The sequence below is a fragment of the Cydia amplana genome, chromosome 11 (genome assembly GCF_948474715.1).
Source record: "Cydia amplana chromosome 11, ilCydAmpl1.1, whole genome shotgun sequence".
Classification (NCBI taxonomy): Eukaryota; Metazoa; Arthropoda; class Insecta; order Lepidoptera; family Tortricidae; genus Cydia; species Cydia amplana.
This window is the reverse complement of record NC_086079.1, coordinates 1,152,422-1,171,147: the sequence shown is the minus strand read 5'-3', so window position 1 is coordinate 1,171,147 and position 18,726 is coordinate 1,152,422. Positions and strand designations below refer to the sequence as shown.

Below are 18,726 nucleotides of genomic sequence, written 5' to 3'. Positions count from 1 at the left end.
TATGCTTTAGGTAAACATAAACATTGTATGTCCAAATAACATTATTTTTATGACCCATTTCCTTGATTCCTGTTACATTTTAGGAGAAAAACAGTTTTTTTTCGTACCTATTTGAACGTTTAACATAAGTTCATCTCAAAAGCTTCAAAGGCACTTATAGCCTTCTCAAATCGAAGATAAACTGCATCTTAATACGCTCATGGAATGCGTACGCGTTCCCGTGAATCAATTCGCGTTGAAGTCGTAATTTCAATGTAGCGTAGCGGTGCACTGTATCGATAGAGCTGTAAACATTGTATAAGTTCACTACTTCACTGCCAAGTTAATGCAGTTAAAATACAATGTTTGTTGACAGAACGCAAAGCGTTTCCGTTTCTGCTTGGTAAAAAGTTCTTTCAAATGTCTGCATGAATGTTTGTGAAATTTCTCAATCGATTGTCGTGAAATTAAGGATGACTCACGTTAGACCGGGCCGTGTCCGGGCCGCAGCTTACCTTTCTATGACAGATGACCGTTGATCACGTGCTGCTTTCCATAGAAAACGGTGCTCTGGAAGCTCCGGCCCGGACACGGCCCGGTCTAACGTGAGTCATCCTTTATGTGAGTGCTCGATATTTTTTCCGGTTTATAGTTTTTAGAATAAAAAAATGCGGTAAAAAAAAACTCGAAGTTCAGATATTTTTTGGAAGGATTGTCGCGTGTAAATTGTCATGTGAACATTTATACAATTAAATTAAGATTAACGAAAACAGGTCACATAGTACATACTTATAGAATTTTCCATACTGTGGAGGGGACAATATCGTCGGTGCGAATAAAAAAATCGCCATGTATTTTTTAACTACTTTACAGGAGACGAAAAAAACTGTTTATTTTCGTGTTTGTAATATATTTGTTGCACCTGTATTTTTTTTCTGGTAGATCTATTTTAGTTTTTACATGATACTTATGCAGAAAATAAACAGTTTTTTTCGTAAAGTTTTACAATATAAATTATTTTAACCAGAATTTTGCTACATAGCGACTTAAATTTGGTTCACTTAAAATCGTCATGTGTAAAGTTTACACATAGCGATTTGTTGCCAAAGTAACGTAGCACGAGAAATGACACATAGCGGATTTTAGGGTCAATAAATCGCCATGTGCAACATTATCGCCATCACCCTCGACGGAAAACAAGGCATTTAATTTCGTTATGAGCAAAAAAATCACATAGCTATTTTTAAGCACAAATTTTGTTAGTTATTTTCAAAACTAATATATGTAGATATAAAAAAAAAATATTGATATAGGTCGACGGGAAATTGAAAAAGGAATTAAAATACATATGCCAAAATCAAAAAATCGTAAAAAAACACATAGCGATTTTTTTATTCGCACCGACGATATTAAATAATATTTGTCTCAGCCGGGCTAGCACATGATTGGCGCGAGAGTATCTCGCGGCGAGATAGACTACCCGTTCCTCTTTTATTAACACAGTTAGATAAAGACGGGTAGCCTATCTCGCCGCGAGATACTGTCGCGCCAATTATGTGCTAGGGGTGCAGGTAAAAGGTAAGCCTGAGAAAACATACATAGTTTAAACTTAAAATTTACTCTACCTACCTCTCTTTATTACCGTTATTCAATCTTTAACGGCACTAATAACGCCGGTATTGAACCTGCGACCCCACATTTAGGCCGCCAGTTGCCACCGATACCCACATATCGATGGATCGAGTCGATTGTTATCTGTGAATAAGATCACTGGACCAATAGTTACGCCGTTTTTACCGCAAAGTAAGCGTACTAGATTGCCTCTAATAGAATCCGCATTATGAAGCTTGTCAAATTTGCTCGCAACTACAAACTAGATAGATAGATAGTTGTAGTTAGATCAAAGCGGTCACGTTCGCTTGACGAATTTCCAACCCATATTTCCCTTAAGAGATATAAAGAGATGAATAGGGTATTTGATATGTCAAATATTATTTTACACCATGCAAGAAATAAAGCACCAGAAGATTATTAGAGAAACGTAGACAGCAGTTATTTCTAGACCGAATTTCTATTTTAAAACCCGTATAAAACTATAAAGAGTAGGTAATTTGATCGTTACGTCACATGCCAGAGTTTCATATAAATTCCAAAAGTAGTAGCAAAATAGACATAGACATAGAAAATCGTTTTGACAGTTCGAAAAATGAAACTGATTTGACTAGTAGTCCGCCCCGGCTTCGCACGGATTACACAACCTTAACAAATTATACACCTAAACCTTCCTCAAGAATAACTCTATCGATAGGTAAGTAAAAACCGCATGAAAATCTTTTCAGTAGTTTTCGAGTTTATCGCTATACATAAACACAAACAGACAGACGCGGCGGGGGACTGTTTTATACGGTGTAGTGACTATCCGTATACTACATACATCCTTTTGTAAGACCAGACCCACGACAATTTATGAGTAAAAGCAGCTATTCGTGATTACGGAGCTATTACGGAGTAATAAAGTCCAGTTGATTTGTTTACACTTTTTGCAAATTCCGCTGCATCAAAATATAGGTCTAAGAGTGAATCATGGCTTGTATCTAGGCCGCCATCATAACAGACTCCGTAACCTATTAATTTGAGCACCGTTAGCATCGCCACCCCGATCCGATCCGAGGACTATTACGGCAGGCCAGACGAGCGGGCGAAACGCGGCGGTTTTTCTTTTTCTAAAATTGAGATAGAGATACATATAATATTCTAAAATTTTGCTACCGACTTCATTAAAGTAGCTTTGTTTGTGTTATTTATGTTATACCTACTTTTTAGAATTAATTGTATTTATGTATCTAGGTTAATAAATGTAATTATAGCTATAAATAAATAAAAAATGTTATTAAAGGCAGCTTTGTAAAGTACTCGTGATAGCTACAGTGTTCAGTGGTTCTACTGCGCAGTATTTCGGACATTGAATACTTATGATATGAAGCGTCCAAACTTAAATATAACTCAAAGGTTTCAAATATATTCCAAAATGACCTACCTTAGTTATTCATCTTCGCCTTGGTATGGCTACTATTTAAATAAAACAGGGCATAGGCAACATATAAAATTAAAGAAAAAACTTAGTTGTAGACTTTAATTTCAGACCACGTTCGGACGTCGTTGTAGCTTTTTTGGAAGCCGATTCGGACTTCATCTAATGTTGTAAGCGAGTTGCACTGTTTATTAAATTCAAATTGATCATGACTAACTTGTTAAAAAGATTTGATATTCACAAAACGTGTGACAATGCCCACTCGTCTGCGCTGCTCTGTACAGACAAAACCTTTGCATAAAAGCGTCAGATTGGCGTCAAATTACCTGCGCGGGCGCCGGTCGCTTCGCGCATGCGCGACAACCCCAGAAGAAGAACGGAGTAAAGGTCTATGGAGCACGTACCAAGTTAAGACCATTGTGGTAAAATGTACGCTTTAGAAGATAAAGGGAGTAAAATCTAAGGCGTCGGTGGATTTAATGCAGTTTTGCTTTGAGTTGCGCGCGCGCACATTGGGGCGTAGATGATCGGTAATGACGATCGATCAAGATGATGTCTATCGAATGATGAAATCAAACATTTGTGACAATTCAGTGTTTGTATTGTGCTCAATAGTCAAACTCATCACAGATAGTTGTAGTTACCGGCCTACAGGAAACTACTCTTAATTAGTATTGGTATGGTCTTCTGGGGCCTAGCCAAGTTAACAATCATTGTCTCTCCGGTGTTACACCATAAATCGTACAATAGACGCAAAGGCCAATGATATATCTAAAACCTGCCATTTAGAAATAACCCACATAAACCTCCCATTGACATCGCGCTCACCGAACAGTTTCGTAGCTACATCATAACAGACAGACGGACATAAATCGCCGCAGATTTATACGCCGCGTCGAGCTCGTGACGATCCCAGCATTGTGGGTTTGTGAAATGGACAGACCACTTGATATTAGATGAAGCATGTGAGATTCAGACTTTCAAAGGTAGGTAATCTACACATTTGCGTTGTCATGCAAATTGTGTAGTGATATTCATTTTAGGTGCATTTAATTTTACTTCTTTTTAAATATCACACATAAAAAAATATTTGTACTAGTGGATTTTATAGAATAGAATAGAAACTTTTTGCAAGAATACGTGGGTAAAAGATGTTACAATATAATATTAACCATATGGCTGGAACAAGCACGTGAGCAAGGCTCACAGGTACGCGAAGCTTAAACTTGCAACATGGGAGTGGCACGGGAAACCGGACACAGGCTCGGTGTACACTGAAATGATAGAGGCTCGTAAAGTTTTTAAAGGAAGGCTGAAGTGGTGTCAGAACCACCAGGACCAAATCAAAATGGACCGATTGGCGTCTCATCACTCTGGCGGTGACTTTGCGAGCTTCTGGAAAGCTACAAACAAACTAAACCCTAAAGGCGGCGTACCTGTGAGTGTTGATGGTATTTCCAATCCCAGGGAAATAGCAGACTTGTTCAAGTGCAAATTTACACTTAGTTCTCCCTTGGGTCCGGCGTGTAGGGCTTTCGGGGCTGAGTCGCAGAAAGGTGAGTTGTCTGTTTTTATCTATGCTAAAGATATTTCTAAAGTAATTAAAAACATGACAAAAGGTAAGTCACCTGGACGCAACGGTTTAAGCATCGAACACCTGAGGCACGCGGGCCCTCATCTACCTCGTGTGCTGTCTCTGCTGCTCAACCTGTGCCTTAGCCACTCTTATCTGCCGCCTGAGTTGTTGGAGACTCTGGTGGTGCCCGTTATTAAGAACCGGACAGGTGATGCTTCGGATGGGTCCAATTACAGGCCTATCTCCATGGCTACTATTGTGGCTAAGGTGTTTGACAGTGTGCTTAACTCATATTTGAGAACCCATATCAAACTGCATGACAATCAGTTCGGATTTCGACCTGGACTGTCAACAGAAACAGCAATCCTTGGCTTAAAGCACACTGTCAAATACTAAACAGATAGAAAGACGCCGATATACGCCTGTTTTTTGGACCTGTCCAAAGCTTTTGATCGCGTCTCTTACGACATCTTATGGCAGAAATTACAGAAGTCGAAGCTACCACCAGAGTTCATTCACCTTCTGAGACATTGGTATCTCAATCAAGAAAACCGTGTGAGGTGGGCGGGCGAGGTTACGGAACCGTATAGGCTCGAATGTGGCGTACGACAAGGTGGGTTAAGTTCACCAATATTATTCAACTTATATGTGGACGCGCTGATCGAGCAGCTTAGCAGCACTCATGTCGGTTGCCATGTGGATGGCTTATGCCTAAACAACATCAGTTACGCTGACGATATGGTGCTGCTGGCGCCCTCGGTTGGCGCGCTCCGCAAACTTGTCTCCATATGCGAGTCCTATGCTTCCTCACAGGGTTTGATTTACAATGGTAAAAAGAGCGAGGTAATGGTTTTTAAGGCCGGTAGCAAATGTCCCTCACATGTGCCCCCAGTTCGACTCAATGGGACCGCTCTCGAGAGAGTAAGTAGGTTTAAATACTTAGGGCATATTGTTACCGACGACTTAAAGGACGATGAGTATATAGAGAGAGAACGGAGAGCGTTATGTGTAAGGGCGAATATGGGCCCGAAGGTTTGCTAGATGTTCAAAAGCGGTAAAAATAACTCTGTTTAAGGCATTTTGTTCATCCTTTTACACAGGTAGCCTTTGGGTCAGCTATACCCAAAAATCGTATAATGCTCTGCGAGTGGTGTACAACAACGCCTTTAGAGTGCTGGTTGGGCTGCCTAGGTTCTGTAGCGCTTCAGCCATGTTTGCGGAGGCGCGAACTGATGCCTTTGCAGCAATCATACGCAAGAAAGCGGCCTCATTACTGCGTAGAATATAGCGCAAACAGCATTCTAAGGATGATTGCTGATCACGTTTGTTCTCCCATAATTATTAGTTTAATTAAATTAATTAAGTCTAATATAACTTTTAAGTATTAATATAGTTTTTAAGCCTTATAAAATGTAATACTAACACAAGGGGATCACTGTTATCTTAAAGTAAATAAATATACATACATACATACATACATATTAGGCACAGTATTAATATTAAACCGAAACAGCATGCAATAAAAAAGTAAAATCTACCTACTTATCTAATCCTTATCCTCCTGTATTTCTGTATTAGGAACTTTGTTAATTTACCTATTCTTAAATTAGTTTTCCCTCATAAATGATGTATATATAGAAAAATTGGGTCAGTTTTTAATCAATACTTATTACTTGTGATTATTGTTCGTGTATTCTTTGTATTGTTTTGCTGTAATGAGCAATAAAGAGTATTTGTATTGTACTGTAAACATGTCATAAAACGGCGTCTATTGGTGGTAGTCTGTAGTGAAATGGCAGCATTTGACGGAGGAATGTTTATGTCCAGGATTAGCCTACTTCAAGTACAATGTATGCCGAAGTGGGAAGGTAGTCACAAAACTTGGAGGATATAATCAAACGGAGACGCCATGTCTGTAATTTTCTGTACAAAACAGTCTGCCGATTTTTGCGGGGGAGGGGAACGTCAAATGTATGCGTAACGTAAAAATAGCCATGTCAGATAAACGTCAGTCCATACATTGTGTATGACCGTTGGCCGCCTATTTTCGACAGAGGGGAAAGCCTGTTAATGGCTACTCCGTTTAGTTGTATCCTCCAAGTCACAAAATATATAGTCCGGTGGAGCACTTATAGCCGAAATATAAAATACATATTTTTTATTTTAATAATCTGAATTCCCTTAGACTCCTTAGCGCCACTTGCACCAGCCTTTCCCTCCAACTCAAAATTCCGAACACGTCACGTATCGAGTGCAATTTACACTAGGGGTACAGAAACGGAGACGAAACGCTTCGAGTTCGAGTTAGCTTGTGACCAAGCTCATAAAAAATTACCGATTCTATTGAACCTCATTATACTCGTAGATCCTACTTTTATTTGTGTGAATATTATAGTTTGTCAAAGGACTGTCTCATACCAAACATAGATAGAGATAATCATACTATCTTTGTCTTACCTGATGAGTACCTGATGAGGTACCTATAGTTTTATTGCTTCTTATTTACTGACAAATTGGTTCGACCAACTATATGTACAAATTTATGTCGGCCCAGACAAAAGTCATCTTGCCATCTAAATTGAAAACTTATCTCGCTCCCATTTATTGCCATCGATAACATAAGCTGTCTCGCGCTTAATGAATTTTAATCGCGATTTAACCAAAGTAGTTCGATTTGTAGCGATACAGTAGGTCAACTAGTTCAAACCCCGGCTCGTACCAATGAGTTATGCGGAACTTATGTACGAAAAATCATTTAATATTTACCAGTCGCTTTTCGGTGAAGGAAAACATCGTGAGGAAACCGGACTAATCCCAATAAGGGCCTAGTTTCCCCTCTGGGTTGGAAGATCAGATGGCAGTCGCTTTCGTAAAAACTAGTGCCCACGCCAATTCCTGGGATTAGTTGCCAAGCGGACCCCAGGCTCCCATGAGCCGTGGCAAAATGCCGGGACAACGTGAGGATGATGATGACAGTAGGTCAACTAGTTCGATGATTTGTAGCGATACAGTAGGTCAACTGAAGGCAACATTGTGGCTGCCTGCTAACGGGAGCTACATTCCGGCTGATATCGCTGTCGTATTGTTTAAAGACAATCAAGACTGAAAGGTTAAAACTTTTATGCCTTTTATGGATACATTCCTACAGTTCCATTGAACTGAATAGGTACTTGTAAGAACAGACGGCATTATAGCCCTTCCCCAGAGCTCTGATGGGCGAGCCGTTGGCGTGTTATTTATTTTTATTTTTTTATTTACATCATGCAACAAGGCCCATATTACATGTACCTTATACATAGATAGACTAACATACATATAATTTTAAATAATTTTGTTATGAACGGCTCCAGCCGTTTCGGTGTCCTCGGTGTTCTAACATATCGCTATAATTCTTAGTATTCTTACCTGATCTGTGAGGGAGGTCTGTAGGCGCCGCTAGTGACGTACACGTCGCTATCGGCCCGCGGCAAGCCGTTGGCGTGCTGTGAACGGCTTCGGCCGTTGCAGTGGTCATGCATATATCTCACCTGATCCGTGAGGGAGGTCTGTAGGCGCCGCTAGTGACGTACACGTCGCTATCGGCCCGCGGCGAGCCGTTGGCGTGCTGTGAACGGCTTCGGCCGTTGCAGTGTTCATGCATATATCTCACCTGATCTGTGAGGGAGGTCTGTAGGCGCCGCTAGTGACGTACACGTCGCTATCGGCCCGCGGCGAGCCATTGGCGTGCTGTGAACGGCTTCGGCCGTTACGGTGTTCCCGGTGCTCGCCGGATGGTGATCGTGTCCGTTCGTCCATTGTCTGAAAATAAAAAAATGGCATTAGCAATTGATGTAGGTACAGAGAACCCGTCGGACAGTATAAGGTGATTTTAGGAGAAAATAGTTACGCTTAACTTAAATGCATTAAAAAATTAAAACACAAACGGCCGAGGGTTTTAGTAAATGTCCATCAACAAGCTATTGGCGGCCGCGGTGATACGCAGAACATGAGCTTCGATCAGCTCGGCCAATTTATTGAATGCTGTAAGCCATAAACTTACATATATAAGAGTGCATTACCTATAAGCATACTCTGGGGTTTTGGGTGCGGCATTTAGTGCATTTATTTATTTGTTTATTGTAAAATGAGGTAAGGTCAATGTGAATGTGGCCACAGAATAAATAATAGTATAATATAGTATATAGTAGTATTATACTAGGTACAGAAGACTCACTCTCTAACAAAACGCGTCTGTTACGATCAGCACAGATATGGCCGCTAGGTGGCGACGGTAGCGTGACGCGCGGCTTATGGCTTTCCCTAAAATTGGTGTGGAACGGATGTACTTTTAGCTACCTGTAGCAAAGCGACGAAATCGCGGAGTGAGCCACGCCTGATGTAGCTAATGGCTCTTCTGTCTACTAGCGTACAACATAAAAACAAAATGAAACATGATAGAGCTTAGGGCACATTATATGTATATGTAATAATTAAGTAGAATTACAAAACAAAACATGAAAGATTAATAAATAAAACTTCATATTTTTTCACGTGGTGTTACAGTTGCTTGTTTTGCCACTATTGCCCCCATGTCCCATTTTGACCCATGTCCCAATTCGCAAATGTATCTACTATTTAGTATATCCGATAGGAAATCGCCCATCGCTTGTAACATAGCCCGCCTCAAGTGCTAACGTTCAATATTTAGCATTGCAGCGCTCATAAAACACCAGTGCGTATATTAATGCCATCTGTTTTAGGACGGGAACATTCCGGCCTCGTAGGGTTACCACACGTCGGGAATTTCCAGGGATTCTGATAATTTGATTTAATTAATTCCTCAAAACGCTATCGCTATGATTTTTGGATCTAATTCAATTGGCCTATCTAATACAATTTCTCGTAACGAATTTCTTATTAGACACCTATCCGAATAGATGTCTAATATGAAATTCAGGTACATCGGGTTGAACGATCAGAGTTCCCTTTGATGATTTGTCAGGTCTCACACTGGCCTTTGCGTCTATTGTAGACGATTTATGGTGTAAGACATTACACCGCCTGGGACGGAATTAAGGAAACGCAGGGATGCCCAGCACCTGCATTACCCTCTCGGCTTCACTGTCAGATCTACGGGCGGAATATCAAAGTCAAATTCGATGGGGATCTTTCAAAGTTATACCTACCTACTGATTTATTACAATGCGAGTGAGTTTCTAGATTTTTCGGTTTTACATTGTGGGACAACCTGCAGAGACGGTGCTTCTGTTGGGTGTCCTTTTCCGAGATTCGAGCCTATAATATCTAACTTTAGAGGAGATATTTTTTAATAAATGAATGACATACCTACTGTTTTTTATTTTACCATTTTTTTTCATTTTTAGGGTTCCGTAGCCAAATAGCAAAAAACGGAACCCTTATAGATTCGTCATGTCTGTCTGTCTGTCTGTCCGTCTGTCCGTCTGTCCGTCTGTCTGTCCGTCCGTATGTCACAGCCACTTTTCTCCGAAACTATAAGAACTATACTGTTGAAACTTGGTAAGTAGATGTATTCTGTGAACCGCATTAAGATTTTCACACAAAAATAGAAAAAAAAAACAATAAATTTTTGGGGTTCCCCATACTTCGAACTGAAACTCAAAAATTTTTTTTTCATCAAACCCATACGTGTGGGGTATCTATGGATAGGTCTTCAGAAATGATATTCAGGTTTCTAATATCATTTTTTTTCTAAACTGAATAGTTTGCGCGAGAGACACTTCCAAAGTGGTAAAATGTGTCCCCCCCCCTGTAACTTCTAAAATAAGAGAATGATAAAACTAAAAAAAATATATGATGTACATTACCATGTAAACTTCCACCGAAAATTGGTTTGAACGAGATCTAGTAAGTAGTTTTTTTTTTATACGTCATAAATCGCCTAAATACGGAACCCTTCATGGGCGAGTCCGACTCGCACTTGGCCGCTTTTAGGTACTTGAAATCAGGGATCGGAACCGGTTTTTTGCAAAAACATCGAAATAACCATATTTTTCGAATTATTTTATACTCGAAATGTAGGACTCAGTTGTGTGTTTAAGTAACGACTTCGTATTATTAGATTGCCCAATTAGAAATGAAGTAATTAGCAAAGAACGAAAAAATACCGTTTCCGTTCCCATACAAAAAATACCGGTATCCGATCCCTGCTTGAAATACCTACTTAAAAGATTGTCCCGTAAGTGTAAAATGTATAACGACCAAACGGTTTACATTCGTTATAATTGAGTGCCTTATCAAAGGGTTACAGAGGAGTGGGTGGTATATAAAACATGCCAGGAAATTTCAGTTTTAATTTGTTTGGTATAAATGGTAAAATTGCCAACCCTACGTCGGTCCAATATTTACGAGTTCCCGGCTATGTTCCAGCAATTGATTGAACGATAACTCCAGACCAAAACGCTTCAATAACTCACATGTTTCTTATGTTTCCGATTCGGAATTATGAATGTTTTGTCCACGAATTGATTACGATTTTACCTCCTTCGGATTCGGAGGATATTTCGAATCAATAATTTTGAAACTTATCTGACTGCAGGCTCAAAGTTATGAGTATCCCGTTCGTATCATAAATTGATTGTGTGAAATTGACTCTCGGATTCGGGCGAAAATTCTTTCATAACTTAAGTTTAATTGTTTCCTTACAATATAAAGGAGTATCTTAATTATAAGTTTTAATATTGTTACAAGTGCTATTGTGTGCTAGTTTGCCTTTAATATTGATGTGTGTGTTAAACAAATATTTTATAATCTTGTAAAACCCATATAAAAGCAATAAATGAATTGTGAATTAAACCATTTTTAACTACCTACGTGTCGTTTTTTTATCCTCGACAAAACGGAGTGCATTTAGGGTGCAAGCTGATTGTTTGCGTGTACTTGTGCATACAATGAATGTTTTCATCTCCAAAACGGCTAGGCTAATTTTAGTTTTGTTTAGGGTTACCTATCTGAAAAACCGGTAACGGTTTTATCCTATGAGCGATTAATAACAGCTGGAGAGAGATTTGACCTGCCTACCTGCTGGAAACATTATCATAAAAAGGGGTCAGGGTGCTTAGCCAACATGTCAATCGTTAACGCTCCGTAGCGTATCCATCTCTCTCTATAACTCTTCCATATTAGTGCGAGAGTAACAGTTGCGTTTCGTTCGCTACGGACAGTGTCGATTGGCATGTTGGCTACGCACCCGGCTTATTTGGATCGATTTATAAATACTAGTAAGTGAAAAAACTGTAAATGTCTACGGATATTTTATAACGGTAATAAGACAGGTGGTCGAAACTCCTCGATATGCGATCGAACAATCGTGTACCTACTATAAGATTACTAAGAATCGTATGCCAAATCAATAATGGATTCGCACAGTTTGATATGGGTATCGTGTCAAACGAACGGCGCAAGACTTCCAATGGGCGTGTTTTGAATCATGATGCTCATTTTGGATTGACACAGACCCATTGTTTTACGAGGTATTTACCTGTCTGCCTTTGTGAGTATTATATCAATTTACAGTTATAAATAGATACATACTTATGATACTTTATATAACAAGCTATTAGTGCTATTTGAATTAGGTACTTATATGAAGGTATAATGTGAATGTATTTATAATATGCCGCTCTAGGCCCCAGGCCCTGTAGTAAGCACTAGCTGCCCCTTTCTCAGCACCTGTCATATAGACTGCCGCCCCAAATATCTGGACGCCCTAGGCCCGGGCCTACTCAGCCTTAGGGCAAATCTGCCACTGCCGGTACTAGTACAGTCACAGAATAAATAATAGTACTAGGTACAGAAGATTCACTCTCTAACAAAACACATCTATTACGACATGACCGGTAGGTGGCGCAAGCGTGAGCAAGCGTCCGTTCCGTAGCGGTGCGCGGCAACTACTATGGCTAGACACCAAAATTGGTGTGGGCCGCATGTACTTGTAGCGACGAGACGAAATCGTGGAGTGAGCCACGCCTGCCTTAGGGCAAATCTGCCGATATTTGTAGTTTACTTCAGAACTTACCGTGTACTCGGACAAGGTTCTTTCCGACGGAGCCCTATGACTGTCATTCTCATCCCTCGGCGCTCCGCGGTGCAAGTAGGCCCCCGACGACGGCGAGTCCGCCCCCCGGTGCGTCGCCACGTAATGGTTACTCTTCACTTTGTGCGCCATCTGTACCGCTATGTTGGCATCTTTGCATCAACTGGCCATGTTCTTTTTTGTCTGTGGTTTAGTTTTTTTAGTGTAAGTTCGCAGTGAATCTGAAACAAGAGAGTTGACGTTAATCATTGATTAGCGTAAGATTAAAGAGTAAAGAGATTAGTACGGCTACCATCAGTTTGGCACTGACATAAACGCCGTCGAGAACGTAATTTACTTTCTATACATCTCGCTTGCACTAATATACGAATACGAACGAGATGCATAGAAAGTAAATTACGTTCTCGATGACGTTTATGTCAGTGCCAAAGGTGGTAGTGGTATAGGCGTGGATAATTTGTAGCAATTCTGCCGGTATTCTAGTCCGCCTGTGCAAGTTTTTTTTGCTATTTGCATTCCATTCATTTTATAGATAGTGGTCATGTAAATTCAAGGTTCTTATTGTTACGTTTAATTATAGTATTTTACAAATAGCATGGGTACGGTGACAACTGTCATCTTCATACAATTTATAACCTTAAAACACAAAATCTCGCAAAATTGTATTATGTATATGATAGCTGCCACCGCACTTACGCTATTTGAAAAATAACTAGTACTTAAGTAGGCAACTAGATATAAGTAACAATGGAATAGACAATTAGACAATGAAGACTTTTCTTGGTTACACTAGGGACGGACTAGGCCCTAGGGTGACGTGGATTGACGTCTTTTAAGCACTGGTATGTCCTTTAGTTTCTGTGATTTGATTTCATTTACTTACTTAACTTGTAAAACAAAGTCCGCCGCGTCTGTCTGTTTGCGTGCATGCAATGTTCGCAATAAACTCGAAAACTACTGAACGGATTTTCATGCGGTTTTCACCTATCAATAGAGTGATTTGAGGAAGGTTTAGGTTATAATTTGTCAAGGTTTTGTGTAACCCGTGCGAAGCCGGGCGGGTCACTAGTATTTAAATATAACAAAACAAAGTCCTCGAGATGGAAGCCCGAACGTGTTACTATTAAATCACTTGTCTGATTGAATAATTCAATTGTTATTAGGTCAGCAAAGGCTATTGCTTGGCCTTGGCTCGATGGAGATTTGCGGTAACGGCGACCGCATTCTAAAACCTTTGATATCTAAACCTTCAGTATCTTTTGTACCTTAGAACAAATTTTATAGTGGAAAAAAACTGCCTTGTGTGAGACGAACTCACGGACTCTGGATACCTTTACTACCTTTACTAGCAACAGTCAAGTGTAAAAATATGAGTGCATACACCTTACTCAAAAATATATGTCCCATAGTTCTTAATTCGCTGACATAACTCTCTTTTCTCAACATTATTTTCTCACACATTGATATGTTTAACATTCCGTTCCCGTGGAGCGCCCTACCAAGACACGTGTGCTGGTAACTAGTACTACGGTAATTCTGGGGCGCTCCACGGGTTAAGTTTAAGTATGAGGTTCTTAGTACTTTGAATATTTAATGCTTAGAATATTTTAACTTTAACTAATTTTTTTCCCCATTAATATCTTTTATTTTTAAATTCATTATTAATGCCGACAAATGTTTGTTCTGTGGATATTGTTATTCCGTTGTTTATTTTTTGTATACGTGTTAGTAGTTAGTGGCAACTTCATTGGTTCATGTATTGAATAATATTAATATCTGTAAGTATTATTGTACCGTTTGTGCCCAAATAAACATTAAAACATAAGAGTTATGGGACATATTTTTGAGTATAGTATTTGACTGTACCTGTATCGGCCTTATGTCTGTCGAGTGCATACTGCATAGATCTATAATGTACAGGATTGCCTATCAAATATCAATAGTGCGACCATAATCCAAACATAGTGCGACCAATTATTGCATTCAGAGATAATAATATATGTGACTGCGTAAATTATTTGCTTTTGTAATAATACCTAAATATTCCATATCCTATGTGTCGTGCGTGTATAGTTGTATACCGATTTCCAGTACCTACTCTAACCTTACGTTTTGGGTATCCAAGCGGCCGTTAAGAGCCGCTAAAAGCTTAAAAGTGATCAGTTTTTTATTTACACCTAGTCTGCCTCTTTCGTTCATTTACTATAAGGTACCTTTTTTGCAATTAGTACAAAATCTGCATTGTTCTGTACTGTATTTCGAGTTTGATATGCTTGCATTTTTATTTTTATTCCTTTTCCATAGTATCTAAGGATGACTCACGCTAGATCGGGGCTTCCGGGACTTAATTTTCTATGACAGATGACCGGTGATTACGTGGTGCTTTCCATACGAAACAAAACAAAGCACCAGAAGCTCCGGCCCGGACCCGGCCCGGTCTAACGCGAGTAATCCTTTACGGTACTCTTTTCGTACTTGCTCTAGGTCAATCTTATTGGTAGGTGGACGTTTTCTAACATAAATATCGAAAACCTGATTCTCACAGATCCTGGTGTTTTTGGGTCCTTTCAACTCAGAATCACTAGCATATTCAAGTCTGATGATAAAATAAAATGTTCCAAAAATTTGTATGAATATTGTACGTTCCACTACGTCACGCACATACAAGTGAAATTTTTTTTCATACTAAAACGTGACGTAATGGAATGGACATTTTGGCACATCTTTTTTTAATGGCGGGATGGAGAATGCTGTCGATTCTGAGTACGACTAGAATGAGCCCAAGAACGTCCAGATTTATTTTAGAAAACGCCCAGGTAGCTATTTTATGCAGTGGTTAGTCAAGTTCCAGTGCCCTACTGATATTGATTACAAGAGTATTGTTCCGTTCGCTCTCATTATAAGTAAATCTGACTCGATTTAGGTTTTCATTTCATTTGACAGAAACGCAATTTAGCTTTAAGGATGACTCACGCTAGAACGGGCCGGGACCGGGCCGGAGCTTCCGGCGCTTCGTTTTCTATGGAAAGCACCACGTGGTCACGGCTCAGCGGTCTTCTAATGAGATGTCGGACGCCTCGGCCCGGGCCCGGGCCGGTCTAGTGTGAGTAATCCTTTATTCTGACCGGATTCTGTGGTCAATCTTTAAGTTATGAGTAACCTTTGAAATGTAATGAGAATTTTAGTGAAAGTGCTGTGGTCTCATTCAGATGAAAGATATTCATTGTGTTGGGATATTTTGATTTGTCACTCTTGAATTTAAATGAATTTTCCCATCATTACTTTAATTTTCTAAGAGATGACTGTACCGCATTTGTAAAATGTTAAACCACAATTTAAACTATTATCTTTGACCAAATAAATAAGCAGAAACTAGGGAATTGACATGACCTTTCATTCAATGGCAAAATGAGATAAATTTCCAATCTTCGAATTGGCTTCCTTCTGGCCTATTCGAACTAACATTTTGATATAAAAATTATGTTATTTTGTTATCATTTACGCGTGTATTTCGCTCGTACTGTTTCGCGCGAGACGAGCGGGCCAATGATAAATAACAAAATGTCATAATTTTTACATCAAAATGTAATGCAACTTTGGGAACATATCAAATTATTTTTAACAAATATTCAGTACTTATATTTCAGTTTACAATCAAAATATACATAAGTTTGAACATACCTACTTGTTGCGTTTTTTTTATACCACGTTGGTGGCAAACAAGCATACGGCCCGCCTGATGGTAAGCAGTCTGTGACGAAGGAACAAATATCTGTGACGAACACAAATAAATGCCATTACCAAGATTTAAACCTGCTGTATAGATTACTATACCATTAGGTAAGAGAAAACCTATATCAAAGCTTGTACTTTACCATTTGCGATATTGTCTCCCAACAATACAATTTACATTTTAGACAAATTACATGTAACACGATAAGGTTATATGTGACGTTATCTATGAAAAGGGACCTTATTGTCGATGGCGCTTACGCCAGTATTAACGATGCTCCGATATAAATACAATGCCGCGCGACGCTGTGCGGCGTAAGCGCCATCGACGATAAGGTCCCTTTTTATGTATAATGCCCCAAATGTGAGCTTTGCACATTCACCCTTGACCGTGGGTCCGACACATGCAAATGAAGTTGTCCAATTTCTAATGATAATAGCTACGCGCATACTCGTATACCAAGGATGTAAGGACATTAGATATCGCAAGGGCCAAAACAAACAATTTAACCTTTAAGTTTTTTTTCTACTCGTCGACTTCAATGCTTGAATTAAGACTTCGTATACCAAAGTGAAATCGCATACTTTTTTCACTATGGGACCCCAACTCAACTATAATATTCATTTCGATGCAGTTTAGTCAACTATAATATTCATTTCGATACAGTTTAGTCAACTATAATGAAATTGACCAATCGAAAGCGCGGAGCAAGTACCAGGGCCTCATGAGTTATATCATATCATATGAGTTACGAGAAGGTGTCGTTGACCAATAAAGCGGCCGGGGGCGCGGGGCGCGGGGGCCGGGTCGCGTACGAGTATGAAGGTATCGCGGCTGCTCGCGCATCTTAGCTGTATACTTTTGGTTTTTTTACCTACATATATGATTCTTCTAATAGTTTTAAGTATTTTTTTTGTTGACTCGTAGACAAAGTATTGTATACAATAGTGATATAATTAAGCTTTTCAATCTCCGGCCAAGTCCGAGTCGGACTCGCGTTCCAAGGGTTCCGTACATTAACCAATTTTTAACAAAGTATTTTTTATGTGGAACGTGAATAAAATGTCTTTAAAAAACGTGTAGGGGTCGGATCAAAAACTAAGTACCTAATTAAGCCCGAGTCACGTTTGACTGAACATTTATAATAGGTTTTCCCTTCATCTGTTGGTAAAGAACTTTTTTGTGTAATTAGTAATTTCCTTTTGAGGTACAGAACCGTACGATATCACATCTCACCTTGGTCTCCCCTACTAAGTAAAAAATTGTGATCCTAAAAGCGAAAATGTTGATAGTATAAAATCGCTTGTTCCCTGCATTGCTCCACTAAATAAATGATACAAAACGTTCTCTACCTATTTCTCTAAGTCCGCGTACTTTCCTTAGTAGGTCAGAGGCTGAACTTTCCTAAGATCTAACATATAGATACCAGTTCAGCGCGCTTGTCTGCCTGTCACATACGCATATTGACCCCCTTTGACCCGGGACCATCCGGTGTAGGTTGAACTGAGAAAGCTATCGTTAAATACTGGTTAATTTTACGAGGATCGTAATACCAATATTATAAATAATTGATCTCACTTTGACATCCGCAGTGCATATTGCTATCACAAATATATCAATGCGGTTGAATTGCACTGCGAGTGATGACAAAAAGGGATGAATTGAGATCAATTTGTACAGTAAATAACCAAAAACTGTACTTATTAAATACTTAATTTCTTCACGTTTTTGTGTAAAACTGATAACGTTTCATACAATGACATGAAAATCCCTACAGTTCCTTAAAATACTTTTACACTTGCTTCACAATCAGGATCTCTAACAAATCCCAGATACTTAGATGGTCATTCTGATCAGAATTCATCATATCATTCATAACATCGTAGCAATATTTTGTCGATTTGCATAATAATTTCATGATTACATTTCTGTTAGGTGCATTACTATGGCAGGTAAACAAATATACTTACCTACTAAGGGCCACTTGCACCATACACTAACCCGGGGTTAACCGGTTAAACCTGGAGTTACCATGGTTACCAGTACTATTTGACACTAGGTTAACGGTTTCACCGCTTAACCCCGGGTTAGTGGGATGGTGCAAGTGGGCCTAAAATATTTTATACAATTTACTTTTATGGTCATTTAGCCTTAGTTTCATAATAGTGGGTCAGGTCAGAGTTTAATTTTGCCACAAAAACCTTTCCAAATTGAAGAAGATAACTGGCCAGCAAGAAACCGTAATTCACAATTCGAAAAAAAGTTAAACTCAAAATCGCTCGTCAATTTATTCCACGTTCCATCCACTTTCGTTTTCCGAATTAGAGATGCCACGATTCGATCCTTCGATTGTT

At 39.3% G+C, this 18,726-nt stretch overlaps 2 protein-coding genes across 2 annotated transcripts in view; both read right to left on the bottom strand.

Moving 5' to 3' along the window:
- The window catches only part of LOC134651923 (uncharacterized), a 343,848-nt gene that overhangs the window by 42,306 nt on the left and 282,816 nt on the right, over positions 1 to 18,726 (bottom strand). The window lies entirely within an intron of this gene.
- The window catches only part of LOC134652037 (uncharacterized), a 181,791-nt gene that overhangs the window by 16,685 nt on the left and 146,380 nt on the right, over positions 1 to 18,726 (bottom strand). The window contains exons 3-4 of the mRNA XM_063507190.1: positions 12,622 to 12,860; positions 8,236 to 8,384 (exon numbers count right to left, since the gene is read on the bottom strand). Coding sequence (XP_063363260.1) covers positions 8,236 to 8,384; positions 12,622 to 12,771 — 299 coding nt within the window. The 5' untranslated portion in view covers positions 12,772 to 12,860. The remainder of the gene's footprint in view (positions 1 to 8,235; positions 8,385 to 12,621; positions 12,861 to 18,726) is intronic.